At 41.4% G+C, this 18,764-nt stretch overlaps 1 protein-coding gene across 1 annotated transcript; it reads left to right on the plus strand.

Annotated features, from left to right (window-relative positions):
• Positions 1 to 1,058: 1,058 nt before the first annotated feature.
• Positions 1,059 to 17,553, plus strand: LOC111976737 (26S proteasome regulatory subunit 8). Its single transcript, XM_024005825.2, has 12 exons — positions 1,059 to 1,147; positions 1,710 to 1,781; positions 1,904 to 1,973; positions 2,206 to 2,303; positions 2,417 to 2,473; positions 2,771 to 3,001; positions 3,412 to 3,538; positions 3,866 to 4,056; positions 9,219 to 9,317; positions 10,517 to 10,627; positions 11,957 to 12,043; positions 17,354 to 17,553. Exons 1-12 carry the CDS (start codon positions 1,121 to 1,123, stop codon positions 17,405 to 17,407), a joined length of 1,224 nt encoding a protein of 407 aa, XP_023861593.1. The 5' UTR covers positions 1,059 to 1,120; the 3' UTR covers positions 17,408 to 17,553.
• The last annotated feature ends 1,211 nt before the right edge of the window (positions 17,554 to 18,764 follow it).

The raw sequence follows: 18,764 nt of genomic DNA on the forward strand, positions 1-18,764 counted from the left end.
CTCATCAAACACAGATAACATTCCATTCACTCCATTCCAGACATTATTATGAGCTGTCCTCCCCTCAGCAGCCTCCTGTGGAGTAGAGTGTTCCAGAGTAGAGAGACCCACAGTAGCAACTGTGATTGAGTACTGGCAGTGTCTGCTGTGGCATGTGGGAAGGTGCAAGTTACATGAAAAAGATCTAATCTCTCAATGTTTGAATAGCTCAATGTTCATTTCAAAGTGCACCAAATTCATATATTTATCTGTTGAAATTATTTTCTTTTTTTTTTGCCTTACGAGAATGGACCCACTACTGGCTTTGGGCTAAGCCCAGAATGTCTTCAAATCTTATAAACACCCCTGATTGTTTTAGGTGGATTTTAAGATGTTTGCATGAAAATCTGTCGCCAATTGGATGGAAACCTACCTATTGAGAAAGAGGTCAAATTATGTGAAAAATTGCAATAAAATATTTTCTATTGAGGAGAACTGGAGGCAGCTGACAGCAGCAAGAGCTAAACTAAATCTTGAAGAAGCTCGCCATATTAAACAGATATTGCTGGTTTTACTACTCTCCTCAAATAACAGCCAAACTAAGTACACGTATGTCCTTCTGCACTGCTGGGACTTGGCTTGAACAAACTTTTGTTTCTCAGCCTGTAGCATGGTAGGAGATCAACAATAATACATAATTGGAATAGACAAGCCAGTCTGTTTAACTGATAGGTCGAAAACCACATCCTCAATGCCAGTCTCTTTTGAATGCAATCAAAACTGTTAAATAATGTTTTATCTATATTATATATTGCACACTCATCGCACAATATTGATATAGCTACAGTAATATGGTACATCAGGCCCACTCAAAGGACCATGCAAAGGGATTCTACAATATTCAACATATCTGTTTCTGACACAGCTTCTCCAAATAGATAAGGTATTGCAAAAAGGACAGAAATAGAGCATACACTTACTTTTAACATTATTAGCAACATTTCAGTTGCGTTTTACTGTACTACACCTCCAGTACAGCAGGTGTCAGTAATTCTCAAAATGTAATAGTAGAATATTTACTGAAGAAGAGGTTCGTATTTCGGAAGTACCCCTTCATCCAACGGAAGTTTAGAAATCCAAGATGGCGCTGGAAGGAATGGACCATAATGTAAGTGATTTCGTTGTCTTTATTATGACTATCACACTTTTGAGAAAATATTGTAGATAAGGCATTGATTAGACACTGAACAGTGTGTTCTGTAAAGTTGGTTCTCGTCAGAAGACGGTTGAACTGTTTTGAATAGACCAAAACGGTCTGTCAAAAATAGAGAATCCTGACAGTTTGCTGTCTCATTGTAAGCTACTTTTAGCAAGCTAGCTAGCTAACTGTTAGCTTTCTAGCTAGCTAATCGAATTAATCATGGTTTTTTTCAGTGACATTCCTTATATTTGTGACTATGCATAACTTGGCATAAGTTAAGTATAATGGACAAAAATATAGCTGGTTATTAAGTAACGTTAGCTAGCTAATTTAGTTAGCCGCTAGTATGACATTTTTGTCAGTAAACTGGTACAAATCTTATCTTAAGCTAGTCGTCTTGCTAGATAGCTAGTTAGGCCTATAGCTACAACGTTAGTCACCTTGATGTTAATTATCTAGCTAACGTCATATACTTGACAACTTTCCAACAACTATCTCAGTTATTGAATATGTATCGGTGTATTTGCAGATGGAGATGGAGGACAGTAAAGGTGGTTCTGGTCTCCGGCAATACTACCAGTCCAAAATAGAGGAGTTACAGGTAAGCAAACACATGTTTAAATAAAAATGTACCAGCTAACGTTACATGTTGTCTGTTGACACCGTCGTGACACTACTAATACAATTGGCAAGCTAAGAAGTAACTGGTCTCTCTGCCTCCAGTTGACAGTGAATGACAAGAGTCAGAATCTCCGACGTCTACAGGCTCAGAGGAATGAACTCAATGCAAAAGGTAGGAATTATGGTTATCTATCCAGAACAACAACAGCTTAACTTCTCTTCTAAACAGCAGTGTAGCTAACTAGCTAGTTGTTAATCCGTTGTGACAAAGCCTAATTGTAGCAATAATTGTGTGGATTATAAATTGTCAATGCTGTGTCGGACTACTGTAATTTGATTGCACTCAGGAACATGCACATTATGAATTGACAGTCATTGTTCAAATCTATTTTCTTTGTCCCCAGTGCGTCTCCTTCGTGAGGAGCTGCAGTTGCTACAGGAGCAGGGTTCCTATGTTGGAGAGGTGGTGAGGGCCATGGACAAAAAGAAAGTGCTGGTCAAGGTGTGTATGAAGCTTCTTTTTTTTGTTGCTGAAATGTAACACAAACTTTTTCGGTGGTAAACTGTAGTTGCTCCTGGATGACATTGGCAGTCTACTGTACTACTTGTGTCCAGGTCCATCCAGAGGGAAAATTTGTGGTGGATGTGGATAAGAATATTGACATCAATGATGTAAGTATGGAAACTTTGTTGTTGATATTTCACCACATTGTGGAGAGAACTTAATGTTTCTATGTACAAAGGTAGATGTATCTGTGTACAGTTCAGATTATCAACACACGGGAACCATATTTTAACCACATTTATTTGTTTTTGTCGAATTGGAATAAGTGTTAAAAAAATTCAGTTGAAAAGCAAAAAATATCCAGATCCTATTCAGATGGCTGGACAGAAGAAGAAAAAACATCAACGTTCCTTATTGTTCATGAATGTATGCACTGATTAACCCCGTTTGCCCATTCCCAACAGGTGACTCCAAATTGCCGCGTGGCGCTGCGCAACGACAGCTACACCCTTCACAAGATCCTGCCCAACAAGGTGGACCCGCTGGTCTCCCTCATGATGGTGGAGAAAGTGCCTGACTCCACCTACGAGATGATTGGCGGCCTGGACAAGCAGATCAAGGAGATCAAGGAAGTGATTGAGCTGCCAGTCAAGCACCCAGAGCTCTTCGAGGCTCTCGGCATTGCACAGCCCAAGGTGGGTAGCCCAAAAGGAATAAATCCCTTATCTGGTTCTTTCTGAATTCAGATGTTGTATCATCTGTATATGTTAACCACTCTTACAATGTAAACTCAAACAATTACCTTTTGCATTTGAGTTTACTTTATAAGCATATAGAGTAGGCAATGTCTGAAAGGGATGCAACACTCCAAAATCTACCTTATGTCAGACCTTTTCATACATTGTTGGCAGTGTCCTAAGGTCTTGTTCTGGTCATGTCTCATAGCATTTATCACATAAACAGTCTTGATTGCCAGAAGGAACAGAAAGTGGCACCGGTTAATTACAGCATAATCATCCTAAAATACATCATGAAATTTGAGATGCATTCTGTGTCATGTCTCTTAGGTTGTCTAACCCCCCTTGTTATGTTGTCTCTCCACCAGGGTGTGCTGCTGTACGGCCCCCCAGGTACAGGGAAGACCCTGCTGGCTAGAGCCGTGGCCCACCACACTGACTGCACCTTTATAAGGGTGTCCGGCTCGGAGCTGGTGCAGAAGTTCATTGGAGAGGGTGAGTCATCAACGGTCAGCCATTTCGGTTACCATTCGACAGGGTTCCCAACCGTGAAGTAATTCCCGTAATAACAAGGAATTAAAGTTAGGGAATTCCAGAATCAAGGAGATATGTTTTGCTGCTTCCATTCTCCAAATAGCTGCTGTTTAGCTAGCTCAAGCATGTTTAAGTGTATTTCACTACTTTTTCATGGAGCACAGCAATGAGTGAAAGTAGTAGGCTAAATGTCTCTCACCATGCAAGTGGTAAAACAGAAGCTGTTATTATAAGTATTTCACTCACATCACGCTGCTGGCTGTAACCCTGCTCTCTTCCCCATCCCAGGTGCCCGCATGGTGCGCGAGCTGTTCGTCATGGCCCGCGAGCACGCACCCTCCATCATCTTCATGGACGAGATCGACTCAATCGGCTCGTCACGTCTGGAGGGGGGCAGTGGGGGCGACAGCGAGGTGCAGAGGACCATGCTGGAGCTGCTGAACCAGCTGGATGGCTTCGAGGCCACCAAGAACATCAAGGTGGGTGACTCGTACACCACTGTCGTCTTTATAATGCTTTATAAATTCTACTCTACAATAAAACTCACACTTATATAACACCACACACACATTCTACACCCTTACTTAATTTGTATGCTATTACTCTGCTACACCACTCTTGACACCACTTTCTCTGCGGCTTCTCTCCACTGATTTCAATCTGCCGCTCTCCTGTCAGTACTGTCTGACAACACTTTCTTTCCACTGCTCACCAATCAATCACACGCTAGATATTCTATTCTCTATTCACTGTCCTCCCACCCAGTCTAGCACTCAACAACCTCTCAATCTGTATTTGCATGTTCTCTGTGATGGTACAAATAGAAAAAACAACGAGTATTTTTTTAAAGACAATTCTATAGAAATTAGCAATAAATGCACATTACAAGTATTTCATTGTCTAAATGTGATAAGTCAAAGAGTAGTACAGTTAAAAGAATATTTAGAAAATACCAATGTGTTTAAAATATATACATTTGATGTTTAAAGACTAAAAGCAGCTATGTCCATGTTGAGCAGTTCAGTTCAGTGCTTGGCCCTCCTCTGAGGCTGCCTCAGACTCCAAGCTGATGTCCACGTTTATCTAGGGCAGCTTGATCCTGCTGCTCAGGTCCAGGCTGTAGCGGTGGAGCTGGCCAGAGGCATTGGCCTGCACGGGGTCCACCATCGAGTAGATGTTCTGGGACGCTGTGACCTTTGATCCTCAGGGCCTTAGAACTGCCAGCAGGACTCCTCTCTGGGGGTGCTGGATGGTGGGGGTGGACCGAAAGTCTGAGAGAATGGCAGCGTTTTTGACGAACCTGACCTCCAGGGGCTCCGCGAGCTCCTGCAGGCTCTTTTCCTGCTCCACCTTCCTCCTCTCCTGATGCTAGAGGGAAGGAGAGATGAATGGACAGAGAAAGAAAGAGTAGGTCAACACCACACAGTATGACAATCGGACCCTTAACACTATCAAAAGGAAAATAGTGCTGCTCTGTAGCAGTACAGTACTCACTGTTCAAAACATTCAGGACAGCCTCAATTCATCAGGGCATAGACTCTACAAGGTGTCAAGTGTTCCACAGTGATGTTGACTCTAATGTTGACTCTAATGCTTCCCACAGTTGTTTCAAGTTGGCTGGATGTTTTTTGGCGGATGGACCATTCTTTATACACCCGGGAAACTGTTAAACGTGAAAAATCCAATAAACTATAAATGTGAAGAATGTATATGCACTGTATGTGTGTTAGCTAGCCAGACAGTTTTAGAGGAATGATACCATGAATTTTTCAAATTAACTGCCAATCTGCCAATATTCCATTCAAACAATGCAGTCAATCCACAGCTACACTGGTTCAAATCAGTTGATGCTTGGACAAGTAGTAAATGCAACAAATACTGATATTGTATCATAATAGCACTCACCGCTTTCCAAGAAAACATTTATGGTCTGTTTACATATACTGAACAATAATATAAATGCAACAATTTCAACGATTTTACTGAGTTACAGTTCATAAAAGGAAGTCAGTCAATTGAAAAAAATGAATTGGGCCCAGATCTATGGATTTCACATCATTGGGCAGGGGTGCAGCCTTGGGAGGGCATAGGCCCACCCACTGTGGAGCCAGGCCCAGACAATCAAAAGTTTTCCCCCACAAAAGGGCTTTATTACAGACAAATAGTCCACAGTTTCATCAGCTGTCCGGGTGGCTGGTCTCAGATGATCCCGCAGGTGAAGAAGCCGGATGTGGAGGTCCTGGGCTGGCGTGGTTGGACGTATTGCCAAATTCTATAAAACGATGTTGGTTGAAATGAGCATTCAATCCTCTGGAAACGGCTCTGGTGTACATTCCTGCAGTCAGCATGGCAATTGCACGCTCTCTCAACTTGTGGCATTGTGTTGTGACAAAACTGCCCATTTTTTAATTCAGTATGTAGTATGCTAATTGGTAATAGTATGGATATAGTTAGAATGCCAAAGGTTCCCAGATGTCATTCTAAATTCACCAAAATACGAAGTATACAAGCAGTGGACACTCTGTGCTTTTAGGGCCCATAATGCAGTTCTTCAGAAAATGGGCGTGGCTTCACGTTTTCAGATTTGAAGAAAACCCGACGAGAGCGGATACAAATTCATTGCTTTAACTAATTATAACAAATGTTAAGAAAATGTTGAGCAATGTAATAAAGTAATGACTTTTCACATAAGTTACGTTACACGTTATGTTGGCTGACAACATTAGTTGGCTACTAATACATCGAACTTGCTAGGCAGTATATTAACTATATGCTATCTAACTACCCAACGTTTATTAACTTGATTATTCACGTCATTCTAAGCTAAGTTATCGTCGTTGTGTGTTCTCAATGGACATTGTTAATTCTGGCTATCTACTCCGATTTCAGAGCACTTTCATCTGAGTGTACCAGAGCACAGAATAACTGTTGAATTTATGAACGCTCAACATTGTTATAATAATTGTATTTTTTATTTAACCTTTATTTAACTAGGTAAGTCAGTTAAGAACAAATTCTTATTTACAATGACGGACGATGCTGGGCCAATTATGCGCCACCCTATGGGACTCATAATACCGGCCGGTTGTGATACAACCTGGATTCGAACCAGGGTGTTTGTAGTGACGCCTCTAGCACTGAGATGCAGTGCCATAGATCGTTGCGCCACTCGGAACGCTCAACCCTACTCCTCGGCCAGAGCGTCCAGTGTGTGCTCTGAACGCTCCGAGAGCGAAACGCTCTGAATTTACAAACGGACAATCTGACAACGCTCTGGATTTACGAAGTCCCAGAGCTTTTTCTACTGCTTTGTATGATGCCCACATGTACCTGGATTTGAAATGTTTCCATTTCTTGAGCAAATCTCTAAACAAAATGCACAGAAATTGGCACAGTTGTAAAAGCAAGACCACTCAAGACTATAGTATAACGTTATGATCCATCTTCCTATCATATGTTTCTAATTCTGTTCAATTTACAGAACAAATGTTGTGTGGAGTAGCTGGGAGTCATTTGTGTTAGTATGTGTTAATTCCCTAAACCCTTTATGTCTAATGTTCTTGCAATCTACAACCTACTTTTCCCACACTGCAGTCTTTTGTCTTCAGAAAGTATTCATACCCCTTGACTTATTCCACATTTTGTTGTTACAGCCTGAGTTCAAAATGGATTAAATACATTTCTCACCCATCTACACACACTACCCCATAATGACAAAGTGAGAACATGTTTTTAGAAATGTTTGTTAATTTATTTAAAAATAAAATGAAATATCTAATTTACATAAGTAATTACCCCCTTGTCAATACTTTGTAGAGGCACCTTTTGGCGGCGATTAAAGCTGTGCAATATTTGCCCATTTATTATTTAAAAAATTCTTCACTCTCAAGTTGATTGTTGCTAGAAAGCCATTTCCATGTCTTGCTATAAGATTTAAGTCTAAACTGTAACTAGGCCACTCAATAACATTCAATGCAGTCTTGGTAAGCAACTCCAGTGTAGATTTGGTCTTGTGTTTTACGTTATTGTCCTGCTGAAGGGGGAATTCATGTCCGTGTCTGTTGGAAAGCAAACTGTACCCGGTTTTCCTCTAGGATTTTTCCTGTGCTTATAGCTTTTTATCCTTAAAAAAACTCCATAGTCCTTGCCTATGACAAGCATACCCTTAACATGATGCAGCCACCACCCTGCTTGAAAATATGAAGATTGGTACGCCGTTATGTGTTGTTGAATTTGCCCCAAACATGACACTTGGTATTCAGGACAAAAAGGTCATTTCTTGGCCATTTTTTTCTTTCAGTATTACTTAAGTGTCTTGTTGCAAACAATATATACATCAATGATGTTGCTCTTGCTGCTGGTGATTCTCTGATCCACCTCTACGCAGATGACACCATTCTGTATACATCTGGCCCTTTGGACACTGTTAACTAACCTCCAAATGAGCTTCAATGCCATACAACACTCCTTCCGTGGTCTCCAACTGATTTTAAATGCTAGTAAAACTAAATGCATGCTCTTCAACCAATTGTTGCCCGCACCCGCCCGCCTACCTAGCATCACTACTCTGGACTGTTGTGACTTAGAATATGTGGACAACTACAAATACCTAGGTGTCTGGTTAGACTGTAAACTCTCCTTCCAGACTCACATTAAGCATCTCCAATCCAAAATTAAATCTAGAATCTGCTTCCTATTTCGCAACAAAGCCTTCACTCATGCTGCCAAACATACCCTCGTAAAACTGACTATCCTACTAATCCTTGACTTCGGCAATGTCATTTACAAAATAGCCTCCAACACTTTACTCAACAAACTGGATGCAGTCTATCACAGTGCCATCCGTTTTGTCACCAAAGCCCCATATACTACCCACCACTGCGACCTGTATGCTCTCATTGGCTGGCCCTCGCTACATATTCGTTGCCAAACCCACTGGCTCCAGTTCATCTATAAGTCTTTGCTAGGTAATGCCCCGCCTTACCTCAGCTCACTGGTCACCATAGCAACACCCACCCGCAGCACGCGCTCCAGCGGGTATATTTCACTGGTCATCCCCAGAGCCAACACCTGCTTTGGCCGCCTTTCCTTCCAGTTATCTGCTGCCAATGACTGGAACAAATTGCAAAAATCACTGAAGCTGGAGACCCATATCTCCCTCTCTAACTTTAAGAACCAGCTGTCAGAGCAGCTAACCGATCGCTGCAGCTGTACACAGCCCATCTGTAAATAGCACACCCAACTACCTCATCCCCATATTGTTAATTTTCTTCTTGCTCTTTTGCACCCCAGTATCTCAACTTGCACATCATCATTTGCGCATCTATCACTCCAGTGTTAATGCTAAATTGTAATTATTTCGCCTCCCATGGCCTATTTATTGCCTTACCACCCTAATCTTCTACATTTACACACACTGTACATAGATTTTTCTATGTACACATACAGTACGTTTGTTTATGTGTAAGTCTGTGTTTTTGTCGCACTGCTTTGCTTTATCTTGGCCAGGTCGCAGATGTAAATGAGAACTTGTTCTCAACTGGCCTATCTGGTTAAATAAAGGTGAAATAAATCAAATAAAGGAGCTGAATAAGACCCAAAGGACTAATATTGTATGTTAAATTTGTTTTTTCTGCCTCAGGTCATCATGGCCACCAACCGTATTGACATCCTAGACTCTGCCTTGCTCCGGCCCGGCCGCATCGACAGGAAGATCGAGTTCCCCCCTCCCAATGAAGAGGTCAGTACAACCCCATATTTTTTTTGCCCCTAAGACATTCTGTGATTATCAATATAGTAAAAATCTGCCTTGGGCCGGTATTCAATCCGTTGGCGCTTTGTTAGCTATGCACATTTTAAAGAGTGGCTGCCCTTAAAAGCAACCTCCTTTATAAAATGGCCTATGTGGCATTGATTTGAGTCAGAAAAATTTATTTTAGTGTCAATCTCGTTCAAAACAGATTTGCGAGATCATAGGGGGGGGAAATTATGTCACGGATTGAAGGGTACCGTAACAGTTGTCCTTAGGTTGGGTTTATTTAAATTCAGCCCACAACTGGCATCAAAAGTAAAAATCAATTCTGAGCGCAGCACCACGAGACCTAGTCGTAATGCCCATGGTCAATTTGGTTTGACATTCGATATCCCTATGGGGCTAGCTAGGGACCATCAATAAATTACACTATGTACATGGGTCAATATTTTTTAACTGTCAATAACTCCAAATTTTAATGACTTAACCTCAAACCAAGTATAAATWGTAGAAATTCATATACAAATATTGAACGCATGAGACAACTTAAAGATGTGCAACATGAAAATATTATTGACGGTCCCTAATTAGCCCCAGAGATAGACTATCCAATGTCAAACCAATTTTGCCACAGTCGCACACCAGCAAGCTGAAGCTAATTGAAGAAGAAGTTGGCTAGCACTAGGTGACTTCAAGACGCAAGACCTGGTTAGACTGTTTCAAGTTATCTAGAAGGGTGAGTGACTATAACTGCGTACTGTTTTGTCAGGGTGACTGTACAAAAGCTTGCCACGTGCGAACACACAAGACAACCACATTAACCCCCCCACCCACTCATTCACGGTAAACGCTGCATATGTCGGCTCAATTGGAAATGACCTTTAAATGTCAAGCACACTATAATGCTGATTGAATTGAATCCCCGCCTTGGTATGGCAAGACAGCACAGTGCACCATAGTTAGACTGTTGGTAGTAATGATTTCATCTGTTGGTGTTCTGTATCATTTGTTCATTTAAAAAATGATCATTTAAATTAAAGATTTATACCAATGAGTCTAGTCCAGCAACCTCACGGTCTCACACTCAGATAGTTATGTATTTGCGTTGACACTTATTCAGCTTCATGTAAGCAGCTTTCAACTACAGTGTCTTAATTCTGGCCCCATTTCTTTCTGCTCCTCCTCAGGCCCGTTTGGACATCCTGAAGATCCACTCAAGGAAGATGAACCTGACGCGTGGAATTAACCTGAGGAAGATTGCAGAACTGATGCCCGGAGCCTCTGGGGCTGAAGTTAAGGTAGTAGACTGAGACGCACAGTTTGGAATGGGGCCCACCAAATGAAGGCTAGCACAGACAGTTCAGTGTATGAGGGGTTCAGTGTATGATGGCTAGTAGGGAAAACTTTGGCACTGTCCAGAGATGACCCCTACCCCACAGTTGTGTAGATCTGTTTGTTTCACCATTGTACGTTTTGTAATAGTTCATTGTAGTGGATACATGTCCAACTGGGCTTGACATTTACGGTGTATGTAGACTATCAGGAGAGAAGAACCACAGACTTGATACTCCACAAGTTATTGAATGGGGCCCACCACATTAGGGCCAGCACATGCACAAGGGCAGAACATGTACAACTAGGGCTGTTGCAGTGACCATATTATCAGTCATGACCGCAGTAAAATTCACGATAATATCCTCTTATGCACTCTGGACATGTGTACCCAACTTGCTAAAGATCTTCAAGTTGCTAATGGATGGTACTCAGGGCTATATTGTCACTCTAACAACAATGCAGATGCAGTCGAAAATCACAAACACTTATCAAACCAGTATGTGCTTTAAAAAAAACTCACCTCACCGTGATTGATCAATATGAAGAAAGAAGTTCAACGACAGGTTCAAACTGAGTGTAAAACATGGTCGTTGAGGATGTTGTTTCAAAGCCTAACAATGAAATGGACAGCGCTTTCTAAGTTGATGATTAATGAAACACAACCATATACATATTAGAGCTTACGCGAACACATAGGCCAATATACACATAGGCCAAAACATGAATTAAAATAAGGATTGTGCCGTTATAGCCTACCGCATATTAAACACAGCAAATAAAAAAATGATTGAAGATCACCTACATGACCAAAAGTAGTGAACAACTCATTCTAAAATCATGGGTATTAAAATGGAGTTGGTTCCCCTTTGCTGCTGTAACAGCCTCCACTCTTCTAGAAAGGCTTTCCACTTGATGTTGGAACATTGCTGTGGGGGCTTGCTTCCATTCAGCCACGCGCATTAGTGAGGTCGGGCACTGATAGTCAGCGTTCCAATTCATCAAAGGTGTTKAATACGGTTGACGTCAGGAGGCCTGGAGATTCAAAACGTGTTTATGTTAATTAACTGTAAATTACCATGAGACCGGCATTCTTTTGCATGACAATAACCGTCTGACAAAATGGCATGACCGCCCTATGTACAACTAGCCATCCTGAAACATCCCCTTGTCCAGGGATTGGTAAATATGTTCCTGGAGTGCCTTAGTGTTTGACCACTGTGGGTCTTACTTACTTTTTCTTATTTCACCATGATAAAACCTTTTGTGTGTTTCTGTTCCATCTTATTTCTCAGGGTGTGTGCACCGAGTCAGGGATGTACGCCCTCAGGGAGAGGAGAGTGCACGTCAACCAGGAGGACTTTGAGATGGCTGTCGCCAAGGTTAGTCTTCTATCGTGTTACTGTCTTAACCCTCTCCAAGAGACAGTTTCTCTATTTTACCTCTAGCTCCCTTTTGTTCATATTATGCCTAATATAATCAATACTACACTGAACAAAAATATAAATGCAACATGCAAAGTGTTGGTCCCATGTTTTGTGAACTGAAATAAGATTCCAGAAATGTCCCTAATGCACAAAATGCTTATTTCGCTCAAATTTTGTACACAAATGTTTATATCCCTGTTAGTGACCATTTCTACTTTGCCAAAATAATCCAACCACCTGACAGGTGTGGCATGTCAAGAAGCGGAACATTACACAGGTGCACGTTGTGCTGGGGACAATAATAGGCAACTCTAAAATGTTCTGTTTTTATTCACAACACAATGCCACAGATGTCTAAAGTTTTGAGGGAGCATGTAATTATTAACTGACTGCAGGAATATCCACCAGAGCTCTTTCCAGATAAGTGAATGTTCATTTCTCTACTATAAGCTGCCTCCGACGTCGTTTTTTAGAGAATTTTGGCAATATGTCCAACCAGCCTCACAACCTCAGACCACGTGTAACCACGCCAGCCCAAGACCTCCACATCCGGCTTCTTCACCTGCTGGATCATCTGAGACCAGCCACCTGGACAGCTGATGAAACTGTGGGTTTACACAACCAAAGAATTTCTGCACAAACTGTCAGAAACCGTCTCCGGGAAGCTCTTCTTGCTTGCTCGTCGTCATCACCAGGGTCTTGACCTGACTACAGTTTGATGTCGTAACCGACTTCAGTGGCCAAATGCTCACCTTCGATGGCCACTGGAAAAGTGGGCTCTTCACGGATGAATTCCAGTTTCAACTATACCGGGCAGATGGCAGAGCATAGCGTGTGTGGAGTCGTGTTGCAGAGCGGTTTTCTGATGTCAACAGAGTGACCCGTGGTGGGATTATGGTATGGGCAGTCATAAGCTATGGAAAATGAACATAATTGCATTTTATCGATAGCAATTTGAATGCACAGAGATACCGTGACGAGATCCTGAGGCCCATTGTTGTGCCATTCATCTGCTGCCATCACCTCATGTTTCAGCATGATAATGCACGGCCCCATGTCGCAAGGATCTGTACACAATTCCTGGAAGCTGACAATGACCCAGTTCTTCCATGGCCTGCATATGTCACTCATTTGAGCATGTTTAGGATGCTCTCGATCAACGTGTACGACATCGCGTTCCAGTTCCTGCCAACATTCAGCAACTTCGCACAGCCATTGAAGAGGAGAGGGACAACATTCCACAAGCCACAATCATCAGCCTGGTCAACTCTATGTGAAGGAGATGTCGTGCTGCATGAGGCAAATGGTGATCACACCAGATACTGACTGGTTTTCTGATCTACGCCCCTACCTTTAAAAAGAAAAAGTAATCTGTGATCAACAGATGCATATCTGTATACCCAATCATATGACATCCATATATCAGGGCCTAATGGATTTTTCAATTTACTGATTCCCTTATATACCTCAGTAAAGTCTTTGAAATTGTTGCATGTTGGGTTTATTTTTGTACAGTGTAGTTAGTCTTGATCAGAGATTTTGTATAAAATAAAAATGATCTATACTGGTCCCAGATCGGTTTGTCGTCTTTCCAACTCCTATGGTCATTGTCATGCCAAACAGTTTGACACGTGGCTATACAAAGCTCAGACAGATTTTGGACCATCTTGTCAGCGTGTCAATTGCATTAATATAATACAAAAATCCCCATAAAAATCTGTGTTTAAGTTGGACTTATTTTTGTGTGGGCTGCGTCTCAATCCACTGCATGCGCCTATGTCAGCCTTCCACGTCTGCGATGGCAGAGCTACAGCGCTGTTTGTCAGATCAGGAGACATCCCAAAAATCTGTCTTCTCACGAATACATCTTTAGCGTTTTTTTCTACGGCCCTCGTCTGAAGTCAGTACCAACTATGTGCCAACTTCTGTCTAGCGTCAAAGGTTTGGGCTACAAACTAATGACCACTACTGTTGTTGCGACACCAGATGTTTTAGTATCATAATACTCAATATCTTAACGATACTCAATACCGAAATGATACCACAGCAATAAAATAAGAACCGCTGGGCTTCATTTTWAAAAAAACATTGATAATTTAATGTATTCAATTAAGTTTAGTTCCAAAACGACAAACACTTTGAAGCTCAATTCTGAAGCTTCTATATTGCAATAGACATGTAGTCTAAATGCCATAGAAATACAATGGAATTTACACAGCATACTACGATTCCCAGAGTGCATTTCACTTCCCAGAGTGCAGTGCGCCTTCCAGGGCTGGCTACTGCTAGCAAGCCCAGACAAACACAAAGTAGTTCAAATATATTGCGGTGAAATTATGAGTGCATTTTACATTACTTTTGGGTTGTGTAATCATAATGCTCACATGAATGTCATGCAGAATATATGTACATGTCATTGTCACTCAAATGATTCACATTTAGTGGAATAACGACAACGTTACAATGAATGTAATGTGTAAAATCATTTTGGAACTAAACTAAACCAAAGCACTGCTTTGTTACACCTTTTTGTTGTTTCTGTGGTTTGGCCCTCATCTGCTCTGTAATCAAAGTATTCCTATAGTTTGCTTCTGTAGACGGTTTTGTAAACAAGCTGCGGGCATGGTGGTAAGGTGTTTTCGTTAGGAGGATGCCTAGTCAATTGTACAACAGTGCATTCGACTGAAATGTGTCTTTTGCATTTAACCCAGCCATGCTGTCTGCATTTTCTCTCTGGCTTGCTTCTCAAATGTGGCGTACGCTGTGTTAGCTGCAAGCGCAGCCTTGTAGCTACTGCCCCCTTGAAGATTCAGAAAATTACTAGACAGACTCGATCCTCTCAATCCGTATATGACGTGAGACACATGACAAAAGTACCAAACGTTTTTTCATGTTTTGGTATCGGAAAAAGTACAGAAGTTTCGGTATACATTGCAACACTGACCAAGCTATGGAAACGGGAGACTCACGAACACGATGGTGTTCTCTCCCCCTATAAGTGTCACAGGACTCATCTGAAGGTAACCCGGTACCGGTTTTAAAAAAGGATTGGAAGTATGGAAGTAGTTTTGTGCCAACAAACAAATCTTCTTATGATTTATTTTTTGACTGTCTGTTTTACCATGTATCAATGTGTTATTCAATGCATTTCTATGGGCTATAGCCAGTGGTCTAAAGTGCGACCAATTTGGTCAAATATGCAACAAAATATTTTGCTGTGTGACCAGGAAAAAAATCTCCCAGATAATTGTTATAATGATAAGTCTCCGCTGTACCGTTGTTTCTGATTGTCCTAGAGGAAAAAAGTGAGTGCAAATTCGATAGCGTCATGATTGTACCATTATACAGCGGAAACAGCTTGCTTCTAGCACACGCCCTAGTAGTTTTAACAGATCTGGGCTGTTAAAACTACTCGGGTGCCGTTAACCGTTTGTTTAAAAATGTTTCAGTCATTACATCATTGGCTTGCTCGKTAATTTGACCACATTGTTACAGCCTTAATCTAAAATTGATCAAATAAATCCCTCAGCAATCTACACAAAATGCCCCATAATGACAAAGCAAAAACAGGTTTAGAATTTGTTCAAATTTATTTTAAATAAGTATTCAGACCCTTTCCTATGAGATTTGAAATAAAGCTCAGGTGCATCCTGTTTCCATTGGTCATCCTTGATGTTTCTACAACTTGATTGGAGTCCACCTGTGGTAAATTCAATTAATTGAACATGATTTGGAAAGGCACACACCTGGCTATATAAGGTCCCACACTTGACAGTGCATGTCAGAGCAAACACCAAGCCATGAGGTCGAAGGAATTGTCCGTAGAGCGACGAGAAAGCATTGTGTCGAGGCACAGATCTGGGGAAGGGTACCAAAAAATGTCTGTAGCATGGAAGATCCCCAAGAACACAGTGGCCTGCATCATTATTAAATGGAAGATGTTTGGAACCACCAACTCTTCCGTCCAGCCAAATTAAGCAATCGTGGGAGAAGGGCCTTTGTCAGGGAGGTGACCAAGAACCCGATGGTCACTCTGACAGAGCTCTACAGTTCCTCTGTGGAGATGGGTGAACCTTCCAGAAGGAAAACCATCTCTGCAGCGCACCAGCAATCAGGCGGAAGCCACTCCTCAGTAAAAGGCACATGACAGACTGCTTGGAGTTTGCTAAAAGGCACCTAAAGGACACTCAGACCATGAGAAACAAGATTGAACACTTTGGCCTGAATGCCAAGCGCCACGTCTGGAGGAGGATACCTGGCACCATCCCTACGGTGAAGCACGCATGCTGTGGGGATGTTTTTCAGTGGCAAGGACTGTTAGACTAGTCAGGATCAAGGCAAAGATAAACGGAGCAAAGTACAGAGAGATCCTTGATGAAAACCTGCTCGGGACCTCAGACTGGGGCGAAGGTTGACCTTCCAACAGAACAACGACCTTAAGCACACAGCCTTGAGTGGCCCAGCCAGAGCCCGGACTTGAACCCGATCGAACATCTCTGGAAAGACCTGAAAATAGCTGTGCCGCTGTTCTCCATTCTATCCTGACAGAGCTTGAGAGGATCTGCAGAGAAGAATGGGAGAAACTCCCCAAATACATGTGTGCCAAACTCGTAGTTCTATACCCTTGAAGAATCAATGCTGTAATTGCTGCCAAATATGCTTCAAAACAGTGCTGAGTAAAGGCCCTGAATACTTATGTAAATTTAATTTGTATTTTTTATAAATTGGCACAACTTTCTAAAAACCTGTTTTTGCTTTGTCATTATTGGGTATTGTGTAGATTGAAGGGGGGGGGGGGGGGGCGCAATCTAATCTATTTTAGAATAAGGCTGTAAAGTAAAACAAAATGTGGAAAAAGTCAAGGGGTTTGAATACTTTCCGAAGTCACTAGGATATCAATGATAATAGCAATGAATGAATGACATCTCTTGCATGTCATTGTCAAACCTGACATTTTAAAGAGATTTTGTACAATTTTCGATGTAATTTATCTCAATATGAAAATAGTGCTTTTACACAGTAAAGAATCCCAATATTCCACAAATGACTAATTTCAATGACTGGTATTTGTATCAGCATTTTAGCTTTTATAATAAACTAATGTCTTTACATTAGTTTATTACAAAGGTTTATACTTTTAGGGATTAGAATGGACAGACCTTTTTCCCCAGAGTTTGCTGTTTTGTTGATCACTGATTTTAATTTGGCTCCTTATGATAAGGTCCATTATCACTGGCTAACGACCCCTGCCCTGTGTCTTTCCAGGTGATGCAGAAGGACAGCGAGAAGAACATGTCCATCAAGAAACTCTGGAAGTAGACCTTTGGGATTTTTTGGGACCCGAACGCAGATATTTACCTGCAAAGTCAAACATGTATATTTTTACTCTTTTGTTTAAGATTGGTTTATAATTGTTACCCAAAATTAAGTCTAAAATAAAATGGTGTCTCCCCACTGAGAAACAAGTCCCCATTTCCCTTTTTTCCCCCCACCCTCCTCTCCTGTAGCCTGATCCAAGGTCTGTTTGTGCTTGGTAAGCCTACACAACTATAGGAGTTGGCTATACAGGCTCTCTTCCCCCGCATTCAAGGTAAATACTGCAGATGTTAACTCAATTGGAAATGACCTTTTAAATGTCAAGCGCGCTATAGCCTGGTTTCTGATTGAATCCCAGACTGAATAAGGAATATTCTTAGTAGAACTCCAAGGGTCTTTATCTTTTCTTTCCTCGATTCCTTGTGTCCCATCTTCTCGCCCCTCTCATCCAATATATCTCATCCATTGGTTTGTGCAGGGCCTAGTAGAGCCCTATGCTGTAACAGTTTTACTCCACAAGTTGTGAACCACTTTTTACACGCCCACAACCCAATCATCAGATTATGAAAACCACATCTTACTGCAAGGTATAACCAGGGCTAGAAGGTCAATGACAAGTGAGGCCAAATAAACAGGGTCACCTTGTATCTTTATGGAAGAGATTTTCTTGAATGGTTTGGTTAAATTTGACATCTCACAATCAGTCATCAGTGTTATTTTTCATATAATTGATCATTCATAATCAATATCTTCATCTTGTCAACATCTGTTTCATTTAAACCAATACTGATACTTACTAGACTAATCTACACATTCTAGATTATTATAGAGGGCATAGCTCTGATAAATAGTATATACACTGTTTAAGACCATTGTCCAACATGCTTTTTCATGGTAGAAAGAGGAGTGATCAGTGATGCTTTTTCATGGTTTTTCATGGTTTTCACATTGCCAATTAGGATTAGGCCTATTATGCACTACACAAGTCCAGCCAGTATCCACAACTCCCAAATTGCGCAGAGACACAAAATAAATTCAGTAAACCGGACAAGCTCATACAATGAGAATGAGCAGTACAATTTTTTTAATTTGTCCATAATGCAAAATAATTGATCTTGAGGTGACAACATCCAATACTTCTGATCCAACTTGTAATGGCAACGACTATTCTCACAAACAGACATCCATTGTCAAGAGCTAGGCGATTCCACTGTATTCACTTGAGTCACCACCGATAGCTGTTCACCTTGTGGAAAGGTCCCATTCCCAAGTTCCCTCTTTATTCTCCACTCATCTCAATGTCCGTTTGCCACCACCAACACCATCTCTCTGGCAGTGGTGGTCTCTCGTGATTTAACGT

Source organism: Salvelinus sp. IW2-2015, linkage group LG17 (assembly GCF_002910315.2).
Source record: "Salvelinus sp. IW2-2015 linkage group LG17, ASM291031v2, whole genome shotgun sequence".
NCBI lineage: Eukaryota > Metazoa > Chordata > Actinopteri > Salmoniformes > Salmonidae > Salvelinus > Salvelinus sp. IW2-2015.